This window comes from Hakea prostrata, chromosome 2 (genome assembly GCF_041222555.1).
Source record: "Hakea prostrata isolate BN-2017 chromosome 2, UWA_Hpros_2, whole genome shotgun sequence".
In the NCBI taxonomy this organism is placed as follows: domain Eukaryota; kingdom Viridiplantae; phylum Streptophyta; class Magnoliopsida; order Proteales; family Proteaceae; genus Hakea; species Hakea prostrata.
The window spans coordinates 35,392,689-35,417,899 of NC_142601.1; the positions used below are offsets into that span (position 1 = coordinate 35,392,689).

The 25,211-nt window shown below is 39.7% G+C and overlaps 1 protein-coding gene across 1 annotated transcript; it reads right to left on the reverse strand.

Moving 5' to 3' along the window:
- Nucleotides 1–1,005: 1,005 nt before the first annotated feature.
- BSK5 (kinase with tetratricopeptide repeat domain-containing protein) lies at nucleotides 1,006–25,169 on the reverse strand. The gene is made up of 10 exons (XM_089144566.1): nucleotides 24,869–25,169; nucleotides 24,561–24,778; nucleotides 24,264–24,399; nucleotides 23,732–23,865; nucleotides 23,530–23,635; nucleotides 22,966–23,051; nucleotides 21,235–21,423; nucleotides 20,357–20,518; nucleotides 4,351–4,464; nucleotides 1,006–2,201 (listed from the first exon to the last, which is right to left on the reverse strand). The coding sequence occupies exons 1-10, from the start codon at nucleotides 24,933–24,935 to the stop codon at nucleotides 1,956–1,958; spliced, it is 1,458 nt and encodes a 485-aa protein (XP_089000692.1). The 5' UTR covers nucleotides 24,936–25,169; the 3' UTR covers nucleotides 1,006–1,955.
- Nucleotides 25,170–25,211: the final 42 nt, after the last annotated feature.

The following is a 25,211-nucleotide window of genomic DNA, read 5'->3' on the forward strand; positions in this document are numbered from 1 at the left end:
AGGTCGCAGCTGGCCGGAGTGGTCGCCTTCGTTTCAGGGTAATCGTTCTTTCTGATCGATATCTCACTTTGCTGTGTCCTTAGCTCCGGTTCTCCGTGTCGGTTTTCATCTGTATTCTATTTTCGTACTCTATTTTCTCGTGGTAATATCTCTTTCTCTCTGCAAATTACTCCGTGTTTCTGGTTTCGGTTTTCTGATCCCCAACGGTTCGTATTTTCATTTTTGGGGTAACTTGTTCGATACTATGATCTGTGCTCTTCTGTATTTCATTTTCAGGTCAAACCAGAATCTATCTTAGTCTTCCTATACTATTAGATCTCACTTTCTGATATTACTGGGTATTGGTTCTTCTGATCGCAGCATCAGATCTGCGCGGGTCTATTGCTCCGTGTTGTGAGCATAATCCGTCATTTTGTCCAGGGGTGACTATTATCGCAACAAGCCCACTCAGCCATTCTTTTTCGTGAATGGTTTCAGAAACAACCGCCCAATTAATCAGCACAAACTCTTCGACGTTGTGTTTGGGCGGTTTGCGATTCTAATGGTCGGTTTCTCCATTGCCGTCATCGTAATCAATCACCGTCGTCGTCGTTGTCATCGATGAATTCATTAACCGGTGTCTTCATCAACACCGGCTGGTGATTGCGATGTTGTGTAATTTAGGTTTTTCCTTTTTATTTTAGCGATCGAGGTTCGAGGGTGGTGAGGATATGGGTATTGATTGGATAACCGGTTGGTGTGCCGGGCTTGTCAAATGGTTCACAGGAGAACGAGTCGTAAACAATCAACGCATCAGATTTTGCAAGTGACACATGGCGCTCATTCCTCAACGGGCCGCTGGATGGCCGCAGAATGAGGGCCGCAGAAGATTTAAACCCCAGTTGGCAAAAGACCGCACTGCGCGCCCCAGCTTTCTTGATGATATAATCGTGGTGCGCGCGCAAGTTGGTCCGGATGAACATCTGATAAAAAAAAATTAATAAAAATATAAAATATAAAAGCCTCTCCCTTTATTTTATCTTCTACAAGTCTAAATTGACTGGCTGTAAATTGTTTAGGTTAGTCACCGCATCCATGATCCTTGAGATCATGGGATATTGGTGAATATCTCGCGTCGCCTTCCAAGTTGTGGGGGAAAAGATGCAGCGAAACAGTTCTATGACTGTGTGGTTGCGTATGTGTTTACCAGTAAACGTTTCCTAGTCCTAAAGCAAGAATTTTAAATCTCAGAATTCAGGTTTGAAGCTCACTGCAAATTCTGATCTAGACTGGGTTTGACCTAAAACCTCAGAATCAGCGGCTCTGGAATAATGGAATTGTGGAATTCCAATCTGAATTAGCCAATTCCACCAATCCAAATTTTTTTTCTTCCAGATAATTCTCTAAAGAACGGTGTTAATCTGCCCAAGCAAGAGTCTCGCGTGCGCGAGCGCTCACAGGGGAGGGGATGTTGAGTCCCTTGAAGTCAGGCTACAACGATGGTAATTGCGCCAAGGCCAGCCCCAAACAATGACCTAAATGACAAACCAAATTCATTATATTGTGCCCGTCCCAGCTCGGCCATCAAACTGAAACCGAAACTGAAACTAAAACCCGTGCTAGAAGGCCCAAGGCCAAGGATGGTCCCAATTATCAGAGTGCTTCCTATACAGAACATCCTAAAGATGAGGGATCCAGAGCATCGGTCACCAGGAAACAGAACCAAGCAATGCAGAAGAGAATGGTCAACGGATCCATGCTTTTACGCAGAAACTAACTCATTATCATATGGGAAAGCCAAAAACCGTGCCTGGATTTGACTAGAGAAAAAGATGGCAACAAAGAAAGAATTTTCACAAGAACGCACCCTTTGGCAAAGACTGAAAAATGGATGATAAATACAGAAGACTGAACAAAGAAAAGGAAAAAAATAAATAAATAAGCCAGTGGGGAAATGGAAAATCAATGTATGCTTTTCAGTTTCTGCTATTTCTTCTGGCATCCAGGGCTGAGGCATCCTTAAGCGTCTCTTGAGCGTCAGTTTCCATGCCAAGGCTGAAGAGTGCAGCTGCTTGAAGATATAATGCAGTGGGCCAGTCTGGTGACACCACCTGAGCCTGCATGGCATCCCCAAGAGCTTCTTGAGGCATGTCAGTCATTAGGTATGACAAGCAGCGTCTGGCAAACACAGTTGGTGATACCATGGTGCCACCATCGATGAACTACACATACACAAGCAAGGGAGTGCATAAATTTATAGCAAACAACTGGATTACCCAATTAAATCCAGGACACTTTTGACAAGATTCTAAAGTCTGTCATTGGCTGATCTGAAGTCCTTTTGGATTAAGTTTGATAAGGTAAACTTCAATTTGATGCTTCTAAACATATCTGGTCAAGACACCTATCCTACAATATGTTTTCCACCAACACCTCCAACAAATGATGCTATGAAGATAAAGGCTTTATGTGCACTGTAGTTAATCTGAAAGGCCACGCTTGTTAAACTAAAGATAAAGCAAATTGTGATGCCCCAAAATAGAACCCTCAACCCGCTTACACCCCATTTTATGTTTCACAACCACACACGCCTCAGAGTTGAATTTCCTTTGGCACATTAGTCCATTATGTTAGTATTTTCTGTTAAGTCAGCATTTCCTATTTTTTATTTCCTAGAGTACCCTGAATTCTCATGAACCCTAACCCTGGACTTTCAAAACAACTGCATTCTCTCGCCTTCCACTTCCCTTCTAATAATCCCAATCAGACAACCTTCTCTCGCCTTGCACTTCACTTCCAACAGTCCCAATCAGACCATGTCCTTCCAACTTTGCCCCCTATCCATTAAATTTCCCCTGAGAACAATTCTAGAAATCAAAGCAATTGAATAAATGCAACTAAGAATTACTTTTCTTGAAGAAGAAAATGAAGGACAACCTGCATATTGGAAGGAAAAAGAAAAAAAGGGTTACCTGCAAATGAAGATGTGAAAACCATTTTTTACTAAGATATGAAAACCATTTTATACTATTAAAGCTATCTAGAAAGGAAGTAGACTGATGATGTGCCAACCAAACTTTGATTCCGATTCACCAACAAAATGAATGCCTACTCGTTACAGTTATCCAGAGCCATGGAGAATTTTGCTCAGCTCCAATGTTATTTACAAAAGCTTGGGAACCAGAGCCAGTGCTGCAGAGAAGTACTGAGATTGGAACCAAAAGATAATGCAATGCATATCTTGCTTTCAATGTTTATGCTGCTGTGGGGAGATGGGATGCTGTTGGAAGATTAGGAAAAAAACCCAGAAGATTGATTTGGAAAAGGATTCAGCTCTAAGCTGGATAGAGGTCAGAGACAGCATTCATGCTTTTTCTTCTAGTGACTGATCCCACCCACATTGCCACATGTAAATGGTCTCTTTTCTGGCTTCTGGGATTCAACCATACACTAACAAAATCCAACAGTGTTCTTTTTATAACACTTTGCCATTTTTGTTTTTGTTTATTTTTACTTAATTTTCTTATTTCTAAACTAAATATATTTCTATACTATTTCATTTTTAATTGAAGTTCCAATAAGAAAGATATTTATTAGAATTAGGTAATACCTCTTTTTTGTTGCAAAACTTACTAAAAAGAAAAAAAAAGGGGGGGGGGGGTCCACTGGACTAAGGGCAGGAAGACGAGATACCCTGCACAACTCTCACAATGTGGAAGTTGGGTCTTGGAAGGATTGAGTGTTCTGCAAAGTCATATCTAGCTACAGATAATAATCCAAATCAATACAACCTATGCACTCTAACCTGACTTTGATTTCTTTGGTTGGAAAACCCTAATTCTAATTGGATTCATGGTATCGTCCTTGGAAGCCAATGGAGGTTGTCACCGTTCATCCAATCACCCCTGGAAGCTCGATGGCGTACAGCGATCTTTCTTGTGCTCTCTCAGAATTTATCTATCCATCAATGTTGATCTCTTTAGATAACTGATTATGATTTAAGTTTTTATGCTTTCAGACTTGAATCTATTTCTGATGAGGGTTTTTGTTCAAGTAAGTGTGCATTGATATTTTTCTTGGAGACATTTGATTAATTGTTGTTCGCCATGGGAGCTCTGCAACACATGACTGGGAAATAGACAAGGAAAGTAGAAGGGGTATAATGGTATTTTTATACTTAGACCTAACTTTTCTTACAGAAAAAGTGACGTGTTATTTAAACATAAAATGGGGTGTCAGTAATTTAAGGTTCTATTTGCAGTGCTGCTGCAATTTATACTAAACATAATGATCATTGTTCTTGTGCAAAAAAGTTTGTGGCTATTCATTTCCAGGAAAAAAACAAGTTGGGTGTCTGATTGAAGAACTCACCCTGGTGTAGCAATCAATGGCAGCCACGTAGTCTCTAGCTCGAAAAGCAGAGTCCCCTTGTTTCTTAGAATTCAACATCTCCTCCATTTGGTTTGTCCACATTTGAAAAGAAAGCTGTAGGCACAGAATTATTAAAGTAGTCATAGTTGTAGGCTCAGATTTATTAAAGTCATCACATTGATCATAAAAACAAACAGCAAGCTTTTATCAGTCGAGCAACAACAACTAGTCTCCAAGAGAGATAAATAAAGGTGTGAAAGAGATCACTCAAAATTTTTCAAGCACTAACAAAGATTAGATGTCTTGTGCCTTCCGGTCTCATCATGAAGATGTACAAGTAGATGTAGGACTAGAGTGTTGCAGACAAAGGCTTCAGGTGCGTTTCCCCGGCACAGCCCAATCAGGAAAAATCCTAAATTTATGTATTGAGAATTCAAATCAATGCTGACTTACATATTCAAGTTTAAATTTATTGATTCTCTGTTTAAGGAGATGATATACAGAAAATCACAATATATATGCATCGAAAAATGCCCAACCAATAGGTTGCACAAAACTGAGATAATTCAGATGCAGTTTGATAAGCCCCTTGTTTCACAAGTCTATACTCGTAAGCATGGCAAGAGAATCCAAAAGATCTACTGACCAACAGCCAAGAAGGGAAGGAAACGGTTGAGAGATTCAGGGATTCAGATTGCCTTATAGGATTAGATTTGGGATGATTCTATTGAGGGATATTGTAGGCAAGTATTTACTATTAAATATTGGGAAGGAAGAGTAGGTTAGTTTTATGCTTTCAGTTATCAAGAGAAATAAGGGTGAGGGCTATTGCTCTTGGGTAGCTGTAGGGACAACTACTGCTGGTAGTGTGCTCTGTTTTCTGATTCAGTATTCTAATAAACAACTAGTATTTCTACTATCTTCCGGTGTTAATCCGCCATTGTTGAGCTTCTGAATTTGGGGGCTTAACACAGTAGCTAGAAAGCCTACTGATCCCAGTTCCAAAAAGGTGAAGCTTATAGCTAACCTTATCCAAAAACATGATGATCCCTCAAATTCAGATTACCTGTTTTCTTCAGAGTATGAAGAGGGGGAAGGGGTGGTGTCGCTCTAGGGTCTCCTAGTTCCATTTTCAAACAAACTAGATTGCAAGGGCAGACCTTCCATTACATCCCACAGATGATTAATATTTGTGTTGAAAACATGGACTGAGGTTTTCTAATTAGAATAGAATTATGTTTCCTAATAAGTCTAGAGTTTTATTTCTATTTGTTTTATATTTCATTTTCCTACTTAGTATAGGGCTTAACTAGGTTGTAACTATAAATACCCTATTGGGGTCTTGTGAATAATATACTTTGATGAGCAATTCTTCACATTACAACATGGTATCAAGAGCCTAATATTTGATTAGGGAAGAAAGGGAACTAGAGAAACTTTCTTTATCTTGATCTCTCTTGATTTCCCACGCTGCCGCTACCGCTGCCGCTGCCGATATCATCTCTCAACCGCTGCTGATATCCTCTCGCAGCCGCTGCCGATACAAGGACTTTTTCGTAAATTCGAGAAAATTTTTTTTAGTGATTTCTACTTGCTATGGCTGATCCCATATCTCCTTTATCTGGTACATCTGAAGAGTTTCCTATGTCTTCTATTCATAAGGATCGTGAGTTTTCTTAGATGGTCTCGTTCAGTTTCTCTTGTTGTTGGTGCTCGTGGTCTTACTAACTATCTTGATGGGACTTCTACCAAACCTTCCACACCTGGTCTGCAACTTTCTAAGTGGTATACAAATGAATGCTTAATCATGGGTTTTCTCTTCAACTCCATTGAATCAAGCATAGCAGAGAGTTATCTCCTCCTTCCTAATGCAGCAACTATTAGGAAAGATGTCAAAGATACATACTCCAAAGTTGGCAATGATGCACAATGCTTTGAAATTAGACGAAAAATCAATCAATTCACAGAGAAGGACCTTACTCTTTCTCAGTATTATAACACTCTTCAGGGATATTACCAAACTTTAGATTTCTATGGAAAATTTACACCGAAGAATGCTGAAGATGCTATTGCCTATCAACAATGAGATGATAAACAGAAAGTTTATGATTTTTTGGCAGGATTGAATATAGAATTTGATCAAATTCGCACACAGATCCTTTCTAGAGAGCATTTTCCTTATTTGGCTTAAGCCTATGCCATGGTAGATACCGAGGACAGCCGAAGGACAACTATGGTACACACTCAGACATTTGATAGATCTGCATTGGTAGCTAGTTATGGCAATAATAAATCTAGTTCTGGTAATTTTTGCCCTCCAATAAAGTGCGAGTATTGTGGAAAAAAGCATCATGAAAAGGACAAGTGTTGAAAGTTGCATAAACGTCCAACAAATTCCTATGGAGGAGGTAGAAATGGAATCAAGAGTAGCAATCAAACATCTGCAAATCAAGATACTTCTAACAACCTGAGTACTCCAACACCTCTTTCCTCAGATGAGCTCTAGCACCTTCGCCAGTTGATGTCCAAACTTGACTCATCTTCTCCAGTACCGACTTCTAATGCAAGTATAGCCTTTGTCATTGTTCCCTCTGTTGATCCAAAATTCCCCAAAGGTATTTTTGGTTGTCACAATGTCAATTTGACTTATCCCTCCTGGGTAATCGACTCTGGGGCAACCGACCATATGACAGGCTCATCTACTTTGTTTCATACTTATTCATCTGTCCCTATTGCTCAAGATGTTCGAACGGCTGATGGGTCTCTCTCCCCTATCTCTGGGAAAAGATCTATTATTTGTTTGCCTTCTCTTACCTTATCTAATGTCATGCATGTTCCTAAGTTTTTGGCTAATCTTTTATTTATTAGTAGAGCCTTACTCGTGATATGAACTGCAAAATAACTTTCTTTCCTTCTTATTGTGTGTTTCAGAACCTGGAAACGGGGCTTATAATTGGCAGTGGTAGATAGAAAGGGGGGCTTTACTTAATGGATGGGTCCCCATCAGCTCTTTCTACGGTCTCTAGTTCCACCTCTCCTGCACTTTTTACCTTATTGCAGTGGCATAGTCGTCTTGGCCACGTTCCTTTACCTATTTTGTCCAAGTTATTTCCTGATCTGATTAAAAGGTGTAATTTGAATGATTTTTATTATAAGGCATGTATTTTGGCCAAACAGACCAAGCATGTTTACCTCATTTCAAATAATCGTAGTAAAATCTCTTTTTCAATCATTCACTTTGATGTGTGGGGTCCTTCTCAGACCATGTCTGTTTCTAGTCGTAGATGGTTTGTTACCTTTATTGACTTATTGTACTAGGACCACATGGGTTTATTTACTTTACCAAAAAAGTGACGTTTTCTCGTGCTTTCAAATTTTTCATAATATGATTAGGACTTAGTTTGGGGCGACAGTCAAAATCCTTCGTACGGAAAACGGAATTGAGTACTTGGGTGGTGCATTCCCTTCCTACTTAGCAAACCATGGCATCATACACCAAAACTAATTACGTCAACACTCCACCTCAAAATGGGGTTGCCGAACGCAAGAATAGACATCTACTTGAGGTAGCACGTTCCCTCATGTTTTTTATGCATGTGTTTCTTCGGTTTTGGGGTGAAGCCGTTTTTACTGTGGCATATCTAATTAACCGAATGCCTTCCCGAGTCTTAGACCAACGTTGTCCCCTTGAGGTTCTTTTAGGAACAACAACCTTTACAATTTCACTTAAAGTTTTTGGATGCGTTACCTTTGTCTGGAACCACCATGTTCATGGAAAGTTAGATCCTCATGGGTTAAAGTGCATTTTCTTGGGTTATCCTCCTACACAAAAGGGGTTAAGTGTTATCATCCTAGTTTTCGTCGTTTTTTCGTCTCTATGGATGTTGTGTTCTAAGAACAAATTCCTTATTTTTCCCCTACACCTATTCAGGGGGAGAGTTTTAGTGAAGAGGTTCCAGTGTTGATTCCTCCTTTATATCTTTCTCTTGAGATTCCTGCAGATGATCTCCTTTGGAAGATGGAATGACCGAATAGGAACAACTAATGGATGATATACAGGGGGAGACTAGACCTCTGAAGACCTATCAAAGAAAACAACAACTGACCCCTTCTGAACCAAGCCAGTCAAAAGCTTTAGTTCTTGGCCCTGAACAATTCATTCCTCTAGGTGAGTCTATCTTTGACCCTTTTTATAATCCTACTTTGGACTTACCAATTGCATTAAGAAAGCAGCCTCGAACTTGCACCAAACATCCTATTTCCAATTATGTTTCATATCAGTCACTATCTCCAGAATTTCAAAATTTTATTTCCTCTTTGTCCTCTACTTCTATTCCTGACACTGGAAGGAGGCATTATCTCACTCAAACTAAAAAGAAGCTATGGATGAGGAAATGCAAGCTCTGGAAAAAACAAAACATGGGACTTGGTGACTTTGCCCATAAGAAAGCAGACTGTTGGGTGCAAATGGGTGTTTGTGATCAAGTACAAGGTAGATGGGACTGTTGAAAGGTACAAGGCAAGATTGGTGGCTAAAGATTTCACTCAGACTTATGGCGTTGACTACCAAGAGACATTTGCCCCTATTGCCAAAATAAACACAATTCGTACTATTAATTCATGTGCAATTAATAAAGGGTGGAGTTCACAACAATTAGATGTGAAGAATGTTTTTTTGCATGGAGAACTCCAAGAAGAGGTATATATAGATATACCACCCGGGTATTCTACTACAGAGACTTATAGGAATGTGTGCAAGTTAAAGAGGGTTTTATATGGGTTGAAGCAATCTCTAAGAGCGTGGTTTGAAAGGTTCCATAAGGCAATGATATCTAATGGCTATAAGCAGAACAATGCAGACCACACTTTGTTTATTAAAAGAGATGGTTGCCACACTACTATACTTTTAGTATATGTGGATGATATTGTGATCACAGGCAGTAGTGAGGATGAGATTTCAACATTAAAGACTTTTTTGGGAATTGAATTTGAGATCAAAGACATGAGAAAACTAAGATATTTCCTAAGTTTAGAGTTGGCATATTCTACTAGCAGTGTATCTCTATCCCAGAGGAAGTATACATTGGATCTTCTTAAGGAAACTGGAATGCTAGGATGTAAGCCTGACTGAGACTCCTATTGAGCCTAACCTACTTGAAGGCAAAGGAAGGAGAACCAGCTGACAAGATAAGGTACAAAAATTAGTGGGAAAGTTGATCTATCTATCTCACACTAGACCTAGCATCACATTTGCAATTAGTCTTGTTAGCCAGTATATGCATGATCCCTATTCCTCACATTTGGATGCAATATATTGGATCTTGAGATATTTGAAGACTACTCCAAGAAAATAAATTTTAATTTCAGCTCATAGACATTTGATGATTGAGGCATACACAGATGCAGACTGGGCAGGATGTCCAAATGATAGGAGGTCTACCTCTGGGTATTGTGTGTATGTGGGAGGCAACCTTGTGACTTAGGGAAGCAAGAAACAAGTTGTGGTTGCGCGGTCCAGTGCTGAGGCCAAGTTTAGTGCGATTGCTCAAGGCATTTGTGAGGTACTATGGCTTAAAGGGCTGCTTGAAGAGGTTGGGATAGATTTGGAGGTTCCTATACAGTTATACATAGATAGTAAGTCAGCAATCAGCATAGCTCATAACCCAGTACAGCATGATAGGACTAAGCATGTGGAGATTGACAGACATTTCATCAAAGAGAAGGTTGAGGCTGGGCTGATCCATATCACCTTTGTTACTTCAAATGAGCAACGGGCTGATGTGCTCACAGAGAGCTTGAGCATGAAGATATTCAATTACATTATGAGCAAGTTAGGCATGATAAATATCTATGCTCAAACTTGAGGGGGAGTGTTGAAAACATAGACTGAGGTTTTCTAATTAGAATAGGATTATGTTTCCTAATAAGTCTAGAGTTTTGTTTCTATTTGTTTTATATTTTCTTTTCCTACTTAGTATAGGGCTTAACTAGGTTGTAACTATAAATACCCTATTGGGGTCTTGTGAATAATATACTTTGATGAACAATTCTTCACATTACAACAGTTTGTCATTGATAATATACTAGGCACCCACTAATGACACCTCTTAGAAAATGCCTGAAGTAGCTACTTCAGTTTACAACCTCACCAGTGCATGCCATGGAACACAGTCAGGATGGTATCACTTCTATTCAAAATATCCAGAATAAGGCAGCACAAGAATGGTTTTTAAGTTATGTATTACTTGTAATGAAACTAAAATTATAAATAAGTGCTGGTGGGCCACTTTCCATTTTATGATTCTAACGAATGAAATTTTAAGAGGGATATTAATAAGATTGGGAATGAGAAAGCTACATGCATTAGAAAAGTGGTTAAAGATGTCCTAGGTGAATCAACAAGCAAACAGCACTCTAGAGACCTTGGTGTTGTGATGGTGAGGTCTAGGCACCCATTAAAATAAGAAAACTAGTTTCAAGACATGAAAAGGACTAAGGATATAGAGGACCAACAAAGGTATAAGTTGGCTAGAATGAAAAAACTAAGAAAATTCTGGGAAAAGCAATGGAGAAGAAATATGAAAATCTTTCTAATAAGCTAAGAACAAAAGAAGGGGAAACAGAAATTAGTGTGTTTTGATGCAACATGGAATGTAATTGGCCCGACGGTTGAAAAGACAACGAACACAATTACCCAACCCATGACTTGGAACTGGTTTTAGTGATCTTTGTGTTGAAGATATGGCGTCACTACCTATATTGGGAGCGAAATGCCACCTATAATGATCATAAGAGTCTTCAATATTTTTACAGCCAGAAGGAACTGAACATAAGGCAAAGGGGATGGTTACAATTTGTGAAGGATTATGATTATGACATCTATTATCACCCCAGGAATGCAAATCCAGTGGCCATAGCTTTGAGTAGGATAAGTCATGAGCGTTCTGTAGACCACACATTGATGAGCAAACCACTAGTATGTATGATCAATGAAATGGGGCTAGAGTTGGTGTGTGCAGAGTCATATGCTATCATCTCCACCTGTGCTGTACAACCGTCATTCAGAAACAATATTATAGCCCCTCAATTCACTGACCCTAAGCTGAGGATGATGAATAAGATCCAATCAGAGGCAAGGACCCAGACTTCACCCTGATAGTGGAGGGGTTCCTCATGTTTAGAGGGAGGATGTATGTTCCTGCAGATGGTGGTCCTTGGGCTTGGTCTTCAACTTTATATTTGTTCAACAAGTTTCAAGTCATCGAGTGTCTCGATATGCAGTGGTCATTGAAGCACTCAAAGCATCAAGTTACGGCACTTATTTGAGGAAAATGACATCAACTGAGTAAATCGAAGGAGTTGTACAATTAGGATTTGCATATTTGGGGATTTTAGGGTTTGATTCTGACAACAAAGAAAATATAGAAACCCATGAATGGATTTACCACATAATTAAAGGTACTAAGTGTTGATGCAGTAGCTTCGCTTGGCTGGACCAACACGATCCACTTTGGAAACCCAGACCAAGGGCTAGGGCCTAAACCAGGTTTCTAGTCTAGAAAAGGCTGTAATTCAATATGTTAGTAATATTAGTATCACTTTCTTTTAAAGTATTTAATTGTTACGATATGCATGATTTACCACTTCAGCGGAAACCACATTACATTGGATCCACCATATATTGGATTAGAGTTTATTTTATTTTACTAAATTAGGATATTACTTTCTATTTTCTGCACTTTCAATATGTATGTAGCTTGAATAACAAGCAATATTTAGGGAGATTTGCTTCCTTTCCTTATTGTTACTTGGATATTTGGAGATATTGGAAGATTTTGTAACCAGATTTAGGGATATTTGAAGATCTCTCTAATCTGGAAATTTTTCGATAATAAATACACTGTTGAGGGGGAGAGCTGCAACTTGCACAACTCTTCATTCCCTGTTCCACCACTTCCCCTCTCTTCTTTCAGCTCTTTATTATTTCTAGTTATTTTAATTTTAATTTTAATTCTCTTACAATAATTATTGGGTGGATTACATAGAGTATCATATAAGTTGTTTCCTTTTCTCAGCATTAACCTAGTATGATAGTTTCCTATTTCAGCTAGTTTCTATCTAGATAAGTCTCTATTTTTGAGACAAGGCTTCTGCCTATTTATTAAGTAATTGCACAAGGATTATTAGAGTGTGGCTAAGAATTTGAATGTTGACATTTAGTAGAGAAACTCCAGCGTGAATTGAGAGTGATTTTTCCCTACCCTGTTTCCTTCTTATCTAATTCTCTCTCAGTGCAGCCCACTTCAGCAGGCCTTCTTTAGGCACTACATTATTTTGGTATCAGAAGAGCAGGCTTAGACATACCAGTGCTCACTGTTGTTCCAGCAATTAAGTCTGGAAAACCATACAAGCAAATAATAAGATCTATGCAAATTGGATGCACTAGTTTGGATTTTTATAAGAGAGAAGGCAGGACAAAATTTACATGATTTAAGTAATAAATTTAGGACAGGGGAGGTCAGACAATGTGCAAGACTATGCCTTGAAGGAAGAGGACAAACCAAGCAAATAAATCAGAAAGCATAAATCTGAGTTCATCCAGAAGATAAAGGAGAAAACTTAACATAATAAGGAACTTGAGAAATTGAGGGGGGGGGGGGGGGGAATCTAGATCTTAAGAATTATATTTTTGAATGATGAGAGCCATAGTAGTTTAAGTATTAGAGCTCTAAATGACCTTTGAAATACTTGAGACAAGTTAGAGATCAGCAGATTCTTGGTCGAGGTTAGTAAAAGATGCAAATGCAATAGGAGATATTGTCAAAGAAAGGATTGAAGTTGCCTAGGCCAGGCAATAGGATTATGTCAACAAGAGGAGGGAGAGCAATGAAATAAAGTTGGAAAAAGATTTTCTTAAAGTATTACTGATAATAGGGATGACACACTTCAAATTTGAAAGGAAAACTGTTGAGAAAAAACGATTAGGGTAGAATGGCTTATTGATAAATGATCTCAAGCCCTCTATTTATAATTAAGTGGAAAGTATACTATTACAAGGAATAGAATTTTACATGAATGCAAACTCTAATTTAACTCTTATACAAACTCTTATTAGACTCCTAATAGAATCCAACACTCCCCCTCAAGTTGAGGCATAGATATTAGTCATGCCCAACTTGCCTACAATAGGAAATCTCTTTCTTTCAAACCCTTAGTGAAAACATCTGCTACTTGGTCTCCAGATCTTACAAAAGGCATGTAGATAAGCCATTGTTCCAACTTTCCTTTGACAAAAAACCTGTCAATTTCAATGTGCTTAGTTCGATCATGTTGCACCGGATTATTAGCAATACTAATAGCAGCCTTGTTGTCGCAATATAATATCATAGGGTTTGGAACTTGGACTCCAATATCTTGCAGCAAGCCTTTCAACCATAGTAGCTCACAAACTCCACGAACCATAGCTCTATATTCAACTTCAGTACTAGATAAAGCTACCACATTCTGTTTCTTACTTCTCCAAGTAACTAGATTACCTCCAATAAAGGTACAGTAACCTGAAATTGACTTCCTGTCTGGAGATCCAGCCCAGTTTGCATCAGTGCATGCTTCTACTTTTAGATTATCAGTGGGTGACAAAAGTATTCCTTTTCCAAGAGTTCCCTTCAAATACTGTAGTATTCTAATAACAGCCTTCATATGAGCTAAATATGGATCATGCATGAATTGACTCACTATACCTACAGCATAAGCGATGTCTGGCCTAGTGTGGGACAAGTAAATTGGTGATTTTGGACTTGCTCTCTGATCTCTTATTCAAAGTTTACAAAGTTGAATATAAGGTGAATATGTTCACTCACAATATGCACAAATACATGCTTTGATATGCTAGGACTTAATATGCATATGTTAGCTACTGTAGTTTTACTTTTTCTATAATGTCTTACTTTTGTAATTATAGTAGTCTACTCATGATATGATTTACGTACTATTATTGATTATGAATGATGTGATTGTGAATTGGACTATGTTGTGATATCTATGAAATCATGATATGATGTGATTGCCTAAGTTGTAATTGGGGAGTGGGGAATGCCTTTTTGGCTTGGGGAATGCCTTTTTGGCGTGGGGAATGCCTTTTTGGCGTTTTTGTCATTGGACATCAATGGAGTTGGTATGGGATGTTTTCCTTGATTACTGGTTAACATACCTAGGATATGGTTTAAATAAGTTTGGCTAGGGAAAACCCTGTCATATCTGACCCTATTGGAAGGGAATTGAGACTGAGTGACCCGTGGCAGCAATGGGAGTTCTCAAAATACGTGCATTAGAGCCTTGAGAGGACGTAATTCACATTGTGGGGCCCATTCATTGGTAGGGTTACAAATAATAATCCTAGGCTCATGGGCACTCAAGATCGGTAACCAACCCGTGAGAGGACATGAGAGATTCTTGTTTATTATATGTGGATGACCAACAAGGTTGAGAGTCTACGTGGTAGACGGTGACTCTAGGGAGGGAGATATCGAAACGGACTGCATAAACACAAAAGGAAGGCTATGATACAACAAACGGACTATCTAGTGCACGAAAGAGAGATATCCGACTCTGAGTAGATGTGACTCAGTAGATGACTTCCATTGGACTAGGTATTATCCCTAACACGCGCCAGTACTCAGACTAATGGTGGTGAGCGATAGTGTTGACCTAAATCCCAGCCATGGAATATCCGAGAAGGATGCAGGAACCAATTACCATCGGAAAACCCAAAATACGTGCATCAGCGCCGTGAGGGAGAGTGATTTGAGACCCACCCAGAAGAGTATGGTGTTATATCTTAATGTGTGTCTGCCAATAGAGACCAGCATACTTGCATTCATTGTCTCATATCATTGCATCATGTTTGCTTTGAACTGCTTGTAGTTGTTTATCGTGATTGAACTACTTGCTGAGTTCTTTTGAGCTCACCCTTCGAGGGAGATGTTTTTAGATTCTGTTGCAGGTACCGATGACTTCAAAAGTCAAGACATCGAAGCCATAGGGAGTGACCGGTACTCTATTCAAGGTGTTAGCTGTTACGAAGATAATGGTGAAGATGTCTTGTGTGATTATGAAGCGTACCAATATTAGTCCTATCTTGGAATGGGTGCGACCGGTTGTGATTTCAAGTGTTTATGAATATGACCATACTTTATTTGAGTTGAAAGAGTTGTATGATTAGAACAGTTTTCTTTATGTTCTTAGTTTATATCTGATGTAATAACTTTAGATTTACTTTAGTTTAATCTACTCTTCCGCATTTGAACTTATAGAGTTATTTTCCGCTACACTCTATAGTTGTTTTCTCTGATTATAGTCTGATGATATTTCAAGATTATTTCCTTTGATTGATTTATAAAGGTGAACATTGATTATTCCTTGCTTATGATTGTGTTATTGCATTATGTGGTTATATGGTTTCCCTAGACTTTACCATGAGATTTGTGGGACCACACCTCCGAGTATCACGGTTAGGGTACTGGCTGGGGGGATGTGACACCTAGGATCCATCTCCCCTTCTACCTCCGGCCTTGCCTGGGGTATTGGAGGAGATTTCAACATTGTCCATTACTTCCATAAGCGTGTCGGTGGACGCCCTCCTAACCCTATAGCTGTAGATAATTTTAACTCATGCATTAATGATCTTGGTTTCACTGATCTTCATTGGTCTAGCCACTCCCTTTCATGGCAAAACCGTAGGCTTGGCTTTGACCGTACTACCTTCAAGCTCGATCACTTCCTTATAAATGACTATTGGCTCTCTCTCTTCCCCTCCTCCCATGCCTCCTCTCCCCAAGGCCTCTTCGACCACTCACCTTGACTCCTTCACTTCCAAAACACCCCTTCTTTCAATCCCAAACCCTTCAAATTCTTTAACATGTGGCCGTCTAACCCCTCCTTTCTTCCCAAAGTTAAGGAAGCTTCGGTCAAGCCGGTCCGCAACCATTCCCTCCCTCTCATTGCTTTTGCTCAGAAGCTCCAAAATTCTAAGGATGCCCTCTACTCTTAGAATGCATCTTCTTTTGGAAATATAACTCCAAGGTATCCTCATGTCACTCTGATCTCTCTAGAATCCAAACCCTCCTCCAAGAGGACCCCCTCAACCTCTCGCTTGCGGAGGAAGAAAAGTCCCTCTCTCTTGTGCTTTCCTCCCTCTCCTCCCAAGAGGAGAATTTTTATCCGGCCAAAGTCAAGAGTCAAATGGCTTGAGCTTGGGGACTCAAACTCGGCTTTCTTCCATCGCTCCCTCAAAGCCCGCAACAATTTAAATTATATTCCCCTCCTTGCTAGTAATAGCTCCTAGATCTCGGATCCCCTTAGTATCATGGCAGAAGTGATTTCTTTCTTCTTGAATCTCCTTCCGCCTGCTACCCTCCCCACCAAGCCCGCCCTTCCCCCTTCTCTTATCAACAAACTTGTTGATCCCTTTTTCATGAGTTCCCTCTATTTTATCCCCTCCCCTGCTGAGATTCTCTCTGCGATTCGGTCCCATAAAGTAAACCGGGCTTCGGGCCTTAATGGTTTCAATATGGGTTTCTTTATTGCGGTTTGGGATTTCATCAAAGATAACCTAGTTAGAGCCATTCGTAGTTTCTTCTTCAACCCCTCTCATCTCTCCTCTATCAATCAAACTTTCTTATGCCTTATTCCCAAAAAACCTGGTGCCTCCTTCCTCTCTAACTTCCACCCCATTTCCCTCTGCAATCTCCTCTACAAATTCATTGCTAAGATTCTTGTGAACCGACTAAAATCCATCATGCCTTCTATGGTGAGTGCTATCAATTTGTGTTTATCTTCGGCCGCAGTATCGCGGATAACATCCTTCTTTGTGCAGAGATTGTTAGAGGCTTTGATAGGTCGACTCACTCCCCTGCTGGCCTTCTTAAGGTGAACCTTCACAAAGCATTCAATTCCATCCGTTGGGAACTATTAGTGTTTGTAAGTCCTTTCGACTATGGGATTCCCTCCTCCCTTTATTCATTGGATTGAGGTTTGTATCTCTACCCCTCATTTCTCCATCATCACTAATGGCTCTCCTGCAGGCTACTTCCTTTCTTGTGTCGGCCTCCACCAAGGCTGTTCCTTTTCCCCTTTCTTGTTCTCTCTGACTCTTGAGGTCCTCTCTCTCACATCCTCCAATCTAAAACTAACCACTCCCTCATCTCCCCTATCCCTAAATGCAATTCCCTTAAACTCACCCATCTTGCCTTTGTAGATGACCTCAAGTTCTTCTCCCTCCGTGGACTCGTCCTCTAGTTTTCGTCTTAGCTCCTCTCCTCGGTCTCCTCTCTCTCTCTCTCTCTCTCCCTAAACTCTCCCACTCTCCATCTCTCTCCCTCTCTCTCTCTCTCTCTCTCTCTCTCCTCTCTCCTCTCTCTCTCTCTCTGGTCTCCGTGTCAACCTCAACAAATCTTCCCTTTTCCTTTGGCGTATTCTCCATCCCTAAAACCACCATCCGTGCCACTCCCCTTTTTAGTTTTAGTCTTAGCTCCAATTCCTCCACCGTTTACTTGGTCCTCCTCTTATCCCTAAAAGGGTGGTCTTACCAATCCAACATGTACATGCCCTCCCATCCCCGACCTCATCTGGAAGATTGCTTCAAGACATGATTCCAATTTGGTCAACTGGGCTTATTCCTACCTCCTCAAATCCGAGTGGTACTTATCGTTCGGACCTCCAATCCTCCTAACCCCTCTTGGTGTGGCAGATTCTCCATCCCTCAAACCACCATCCGTGCCCTATACCCCTTTAGTTGTCCACCCAAAAATCCCAAGAATCCTCCATTTCCTCCACCCTATTACTTGGTCATCCATTGGGTATCCTTTTCAACCTCTTGGGACCTCGCACTTCTAAGAGTCCCCCATCCCTAGGTCAGCCCCCCTCTCCTCGTTCATTGCCATAGTTGTTAAGGTTGCTTCAAGACATGATTCCAATTTGGTCATTATTTTTTAATCCTAAATCAATGACGCCAAATTGAAGGTAGAGAATCAACCGCCCATTAGAACCCCATGATTCATAATTAGGAACCTCATCCCAATTACCAAAATAGCTTGCTAAAGCCTAATCCTCTGCTACCCAGCACCCTGAAAGCAAAAAGAAAAACCAATTTTCTTCATTATTGTTTCGTCTTTTCAAAATAGAAGCTTCATTATGAATGCATCAATATATGCCATATGGGATGACTAAAATATGATCTTTTCCTTTTCCATAATACATGTTCATTTATAATCACAGCCAAAATTTCACTTAACATGCCTCGAAATGCCTCGACCGCCTCAAAAGCACCTCGTCAACTCACCGCCTCAACTAGCCTAAACCGCCTCGCATTGCCTCATCACCGTGACAACTATGTTCATTGCCGGTGGTTCTTGGTCTCCCATCCCCCACCCCTGCCTCACTCAAGTTTGGTCTTCCCTCCCTCCGTTCTTGAATATTCCCCATGACCTTACTGTCTAGACCCCCTCCTCCAAAATCTTCTTCATTTTCTCGGCCTAGAACCTTCTCTGCTCCCCTTGCCCCCTGGAACCCCTAGTTTGGTTTAAAGGTCATATCTCCCACCATGTCTCAACCCTCTAGAGGGCCCTCAATCTTGGCCTCCCTACCCAAGCTTTCTTACCAGCCATCACATCCCTGTTAACCCTAACTGTATCCTTTGCTAGACTGGTTCAAAGGACCTTGAGCATCTCTTCTTCACCTGCCCCTTTTCTTGCCTTCTTTGGGGAAAGACCTTAGCCTCCATTTGGCCCCGTTCAAGACACTCTATTGGTTTTACTTGAGATTGGCCTTGGATTTTGAGAAACTTCTCGGGATCTTCTATATGTGGTTGGGCTGGCAAGCTGGTTTTCAATACTACCATCCACCACCTGTGGTGGGAGCGTCACCTCAATATACATGGACTTCCAAATCTCGTACTATTGACTTGATTTGGAAAGCCATCTGTTTTGATGTTTCCTCTAGACTCCAATCTACTCCCCATCCCCCAGTTGTTGATACCCCAAGGAACAAAATCATTGTTGTTGGCTGGGGTCTTGATGTTTAATATATTTCTTCATACATAAAAAAAAAATAATAGATTCTCATGTTAACATATAAAAGAAAAGGTATATGTAATATGTAAAAACAGTTTTTGTATCACATGTACAAGTTCCTAAGGAGCTTCTTACACAGTATTCCCAAGTGGCAAAAACAATACCAAGAACACAAACTGAAAGCCAGCATAAAAACTACTGAGTAGAATATTTCAGTATTTTAAATCAAATAATTAATGTTATGCAAATCAAACTAAAAGAGATACGTTTGTTCCAGTCCACTTGATTGTTTTGAGAGCACAAGCATGGCCCCAAAACCCATCACGTCATATTTATCTGGAGAAGGTGCACTGGGAGATGGACAACAGCTTAGTCTTGTAAAGCCTGTAAGACATACAATGGCCATGGGACCAAACCACATCACTCAGAGACCTTGTACTAATCATTTACCATAGCCCATGAACGACAAAGATTATCTAAGCAATAGAGTCTGAAGAACTTCAGCCACCCAGAACAATAGAACTTTTTTATTTTAAGGCTCAACAAATCCAGCTTATTTCAAATTTTTTCCTGAATCTTTCTCGATAATCCATTGTTCAAAATTAAAAAAGAATCAATCCATTTCCATGCAGGAAACAGAAGCTTGTTTCAGCTTCTTGATTGCTTATGTTCCGGAGAGCCCCAAAAACAATAGCTGAAAGAAATTTTTTATACTGGGTGGATGCTGAAAGAATTGTTTTTGTAGCAGTAAAACACTGAGTATAGTTTGATGGACCATTTTGGAGACAGTGGCACAAGCAACACAAATAAATAAATAGATTAAACTAATGTGAAATTTCCTAGACATTGTCACAATATTTGCTCCAAAAGAAACCAAAGATTTAATATTACACAATTAACTGAAACAGAAAACAGTATTCGGGATACAAGTCACTAACCTCATTAGCAACACCTTCGTCATCCTTGTATCCTACCTCCTCCAATATTTCATGCACGGCAGTGAGGTCTAATCTGCAACACGCTTCACCCATTGGAGTGAGTGACAACTGTGTTGAAGGTATTGCTTCATGTGAAATACCCAGCAAAGCATATGATGGGACCTGAAAAAATAAAAAGTGAAAAATGCACCCTTCCCTGGAAAAATCCACCTATGCAACTGTAAGTAATAGTAATAAAAAAAAGGCATACAAGAATCATATAATAATAGGAGTTTTAAATTCAGAACACCTAGGGTGCAAAAGGATAACGACATGTAGCATAAAAAGGTCAGCTAAACTACATTGAAATTTATGTTTACTCCAAGAACTCCCCTCCCTGCCCTAGAAAAAAGGAAATTAACATAAGAGAAAAACTTCCTCCCAATATCTATCGGAAGCCCACACTTTGTTTTCAGTCACATGGACTGATGATTTAGCAATCTAACGATCACATCAGTGGGAGATTTCCTGGACAGGTAACGCATTAAAATGGGTGGCATCTCAACCATATTGCCCACTTTTAAGGAGCTTCTCGTGGGCTTTTAAGGGTGTCCCTACTTCTCAGTAGGGAATAAAGGTTCATTGGATGATAGGATTCAGTTGATATGGCTTCCCAGTGCAGTGGAAGGGCTCCTGACTCCTGAGTGATGGCATGGTGGAACCCTGCTCCCTTGGTATGAATAGCACCCCGTAACTAAAGTAGTAAGGAAGCCTGATGGGGGGAAAATTGCTTCACTAAATACAAGAGATCCTTCACAAGAAATTAACAACCTCCATTACTCACAAATTTTAGGACACACGATATGCATGACAGAAAACATGGCTTTGTTTAGATTTACCTCTGTTTCTTTCTGAAGAGAAGTAAGAGCAATCACAAGGGACTTCGCATTTGGCCTCTCACGAGGTTCATACTGTAAGCAACGTGAAGCCAATCTCACCAATTCAGTTCCATCATCATTAGAAAAATGACCATCCAAACAGGAATCCATCAACATCAAAAAGTTCTTGCCACGTATTAGGTCAAGTGCCTGTCAATTATACAAAGATCATGATCTTATTTTCAACTACAAAATTATACGGGAACAGAAAGAAACAAAATCAAATTAATAATTTAACTAGCAAGCCACTGTAAGTTTTTTTTCTTATTGTCATTTCTTTTTTTTTTTTTTTTGGGGGGGGGGGGGGATGGTTGGGGGATGGGAAAATGAATGCATCTGTATCACTGAATCACCAAGTGACATCTGAATTTTAATTATAAAATCAAAATCATAATTCTAATTTCCCCTAATTAGAGAACATATTAATCTCAAACAATTTCAGCTGAAAGACATAATAATAAACAATCAGCTACAATCCTTGTAGCCAAGCTGCTTTGTGTCATTGAGAAGCCTTTTTTTTGGTCTTCTTGCCTTTTTGGGTTTGCTTAATAACAAACTAAGAGCTCGGAACTACAACCTGCAAATAATGTGAAGAAATTTTGTTTTGATGAAGTCCAAGGTCTGCCATCATCTCATTATCTCTGCTACCGTTGTTTTGTTTTGACTGGGGAAGCAAATGATGTATATTTTCATGCCCTCACATTTTCATCTCATTAAAGGAAAGATGTAAAAGTTTAGTTCATACTTAAGCACTTAGATTTTACTTAGAATGTTGTATGTTGGGTTTAATTCAAAGGCTTTACTTATTTGGATGAAACGTGGAGGTCCCCTACGCAGCCTGTTAAGATGAGCTATCTACACAGCCCAAACACCTTCCACATAGGATTTCCATTGGCATCCGAATTTGAGGTCATTTGTCTGCATTGGAAATTTTTGTCCTATTTGATTAATTGATTCTCCAACATGGAAATGTGAAGGTCTGAAAATTAGTTGATGATTCACTTTTGGAAGCTTTTGGGTAACTTCAGTTAAACCGTTGAAAATCAAGGCAACAATCTTAACAACGCAAGCCACATGGCAAAGATGGGACTTGAAACTAGCCACTTGGCTAATCCATGAAGGAGAAATGTTCATCCTATGGTTGGTTTGACAAAATCCATCCATGTAGCTCAGATAGGCAGCACTGTGCGAAGATACCTCCCCACATAGGGACACAAAAGTAAATTTTGCCCAGATTTATTATCTAGAAAAGAAAATATGGGCCCAGGTGGCTTAAGCCCTACTTGGGTAAATCAAATGCCTTGGCTTATACCATAAATTATCAGGTTCTACATGTAAACAGCGTAGACAATATTAAAATAGTATAGAATATTTCCAGTCCACATCCCATTCGTCTTTCATTTTCTGATTTACCTTATCGTGTTTATCCTGTTCAACTTCCATATCAACTGGTTGATGCATAGATTTCATCCAAAAAAAAAAACCAGTTGATGCATAGGGTTTAAGACTTCAAATCGGCCAACTGACACCGATCCCAGTGATTCATTTTCTTAAAGGGAAATGGCACCAAAAAGAACTAGTAACTTTACAGCTAGTGATTGTATGTCTACCCAAACTACAATGGAATGTCAACATTACAGGTTGCAAGAGTTTCAGTGTCTAATAAAGCTAAAGTTAAGTAGGATGTCTTACATGGCTTGGAGGAATGTGCTTGCCACTGAGAAGATCAAGCAAAAGAGTGCCAAAGCTGTAAACTACACTTTCTGGTGTGACCCTACCTATCAAACAGATAAAAGTAACAAAAAAACAAAAAAAAGTGATGAGTTTAATTTGAAAGTAATCATACGAATATAAGAGGCTTCACAAATGCACACGACATTCCTTTAGATAATTTCTGTCAATTTCTCAACCCCATCTAAATGGCTATTCTACGAATCATCCTCCCTGCTAACGGAGAAAAGTCGTAGATGATCTCCTTGATGTCAATCTATATGGATTCAGCTCCATATTCTACTCAATCCAGGGTCATAAGACTATTAATCAGTTATCTCCCATGTCCTTTGTTAATACTCTCATTTTTCTTTGGGTGGGAGGGGGATCCCTCCAAGTCCTAGTTTGTTATGCCCATTCACAAGTGCAACATCACTCTTAACTGTGTAGTTATCAAACATCGTTGTGGACCAGATAACACAAACCTACATACGACTCCGCTTTCTTCATTATATTATCTATTTGCACTAAGAAAAATTCCATTACCTGTCCTAAGATATTCTGGAGGAGTGAAAGCTAAGTTTGTGCTATAGCTTTTGCCGTCTCTGCTATTCTTCATCAGACCAAAGCATGATAGCCTTGGATTGCCATCCTGTCAAGAGCTGATTTATGATGAGGGCCACAGGACGAAAAATAGGCAGTCATATGAGAAGGAATATGAATAGGATGATATAGAAGAACACTTCACCTGATCAAACAAGATTCTGTAAGCATTAAGATCATGATACAATGCACGCCCTCTACTGCTGCAGCACTCCAAAGCTTGAGCCAAATACAAGGCAACACGCAACCTCATTGCCCATTTCATGGGCTGGTTCTCCCCTATATCAGTTTAACCAAGAAAAACCATAAGATGTAGACCTCCAAGTTTAAGTATCTTGTAGAGATCAAGTCAAAAACTGCCAGAAAACATTCAAGCAGTCCAGAATTAACAAAGTTCCAGTCCAAAATCCAAGGTTCTTCTATGTTATTCCACCAGGAAACCCCGCCCCAAAGCCGCACATACAAGCAAAAGAGGGGTAAAACCAGGGTACATGGTAAATTTTCATTAAAAACACCGATTAATGCTTAAATAAAATTTCATATTAGAAACATGATAACCGCATTGTTTCCAAAACTCTAAACGAACTCGGAAAAGGTCTGAAAATCAATTAAAGAGCAATAAAGAAACTCAGAAATAAGTCTGAGAAATCAGTTCACTGGAAATGAAAACAGCTTACAATGGAAAAGGTGTTTAGCAAGGGTTTCGTTGGGCATGAACTCAGCAACAAGTAGCCTTTCATCACCTTCACAGCAACAGCCGACAAGATTAGCCAACCGCTCGTTTCGAAGCTGACCAACAGATCGAGCTTCCTCCTGAGATCAAACAAAGGAATACGCAACGAATTGCACTTACAATGGTGAGAACAACACAAATGAGAATGATAGAATGAAAAATCCTCAGTAAAGTAAAGAAGAATATTTAAGAATTGAAATGTAAAGTAAGAAAAGAGAGAAGAAGTGACGAACGAACGAACGAGAAATTGGCGAGTGTCAGGCCAAGCGGACTTGTTGAAACGCTTAACAGCGATCAAGCGATCGTTTTCAAGCTTTCCTTTATAAACAACATTGGGAGCTTTCTCACCGTGCTCGGAGACAATGTTATCAACAGAGAAGCCAGTGGTGGCAAGTCTCAGTTGCTCGAAGCTGAATTCGGTGAAAACAGGCAATGCGTTTCGATCATCTGTCCCATTCTCTGAAAATCCAGCAAAACCAAAAGAACCTGAAATATTCAATTCTAAGGAACAAGAAATTCACAGAAAAAGGAAGATGGAGAAGTATATACCAAGATCCGAGGATTCAAGATGAGATTGCCACCAACAGAAGGAGAATTTAGAACACCGAGCTCCCATTGCCGAAGATCTAAGCTCTCAATGTGGATAAGAAAGTGGGTTTTCACTTCTCACTCAACTCAACTTTCCGCACTATACTCTACTTTCCAGTGTCTACTCGATAGCACTATACTTTCCAGTGTCTACTCGATAGTCATTCTGATATTAATATTTTAAGTTATTTTTTAGAAAAGAATAATAAAATTTTTCTGTTGTTGTCGTTGTTCATGAATCATAATGATGCCGACGACAATGATGTAGTTGTTTCACCCTTTCTTTTTATATCTATTCTTTCCA

Coding starts and splice junctions, on each gene's coding strand:
- BSK5 (XM_089144566.1), bottom strand. CDS start 24,935: ATGGGAGCTCGGTGTTCTAAATTCTCCTTCTGTTGGTGGCAATCTCAT. Junction 23,636..23,731: donor ACAGAATCTTGTTTGATCAG/GTGAAGTGTTCT, acceptor AGCTCTTGACAG/GATGGCAATCCAAGGCTATC. Junction 21,424..22,965: donor AGCACATTCCTCCAAGCCAT/GTAAGACATCCT, acceptor TATAATTGACAG/GCACTTGACCTAATACGTGG.